Source organism: Sinocyclocheilus grahami, unplaced genomic scaffold (assembly GCF_001515645.1).
Source record: "Sinocyclocheilus grahami isolate Dianchi unplaced genomic scaffold, SAMN03320097.WGS_v1.1 scaffold13604.1, whole genome shotgun sequence".
Taxonomy (NCBI): Eukaryota; Metazoa; Chordata; class Actinopteri; order Cypriniformes; family Cyprinidae; genus Sinocyclocheilus; species Sinocyclocheilus grahami.
The window spans coordinates 35-789 of NW_015514983.1; the positions used below are offsets into that span (position 1 = coordinate 35).

A 755-nucleotide genomic window follows, 5' to 3' on the forward strand; every position below is an offset into this window, starting at 1 on the left:
ATACTGATTTGATGCTCAATAAACATTTATTAGCATCAATGTTAAAAATAGCTGTGCTGCATAATATTTTGTAGTAACAGTAATATTTTTTTAGGATTCTTTGATTCATAGAAAGTTCAAAACCACAGCATTTATTTGGGAGAGAAATCATTTGTATCATTATTAATGTTTTCACTGTCACTTTAATGCAGCGGAGCAGCTGCCTTCAAGAACTGCAATGCTAAACTCTCTTCACATAGACCTTCATGTAAGCATACAAACAACTGTATGAGTACTCACTCGGGCAAGAGCTTGTACTTGTCCATGTTAATGTCAGGTATGAATGTGTCGCAGTCAAACTGCTTGAGGACCCGTGTTACAAAAAGACGCCTGGGAGCAGAACTCTCCATCACCTCCTGAAGAACACAGCAAAACATTCACAACGTGATTACAGTGTACAAGATATTAACAGAATGAGGAGGAAGGAGTATGACGGAAGGGAGTCTTTTGTACATTTTGCCTTGAGGCAGTTTCCATAACAACTGATTATACAAAGATCTGACTAAACTGCGCTATAACTGAGATACAACTGATGTACAGGTGGGTGTTTAATTTATATTGTTGCATGCATATAACTGGTGAAACAGCCCATTTTACCCTCAAATGAGGAACTATCAAACCACATTACAAAAACAATACAATTCATTTCATAAATCATTTGTATGATTGTATGATGTGTCTTAAATTTTAAAACTAGGTTGCAAAAAAAATAAAAA

At 35.4% G+C, this 755-nt stretch overlaps 1 protein-coding gene across 1 annotated transcript in view; it reads right to left on the reverse strand.

Moving 5' to 3' along the window:
• Positions 1–275: 275 nt before the first annotated feature.
• LOC107579027 (uncharacterized) overlaps positions 276–755 on the reverse strand; it is a 4,845-nt gene continuing 4,365 nt past the window's right edge. Inside the window, exon 3 of the mRNA XM_016264915.1 lies at positions 276–395. Within this exon, the coding sequence (XP_016120401.1) occupies positions 276–395 (120 nt within the window). The remainder of the gene's footprint in view (positions 396–755) is intronic.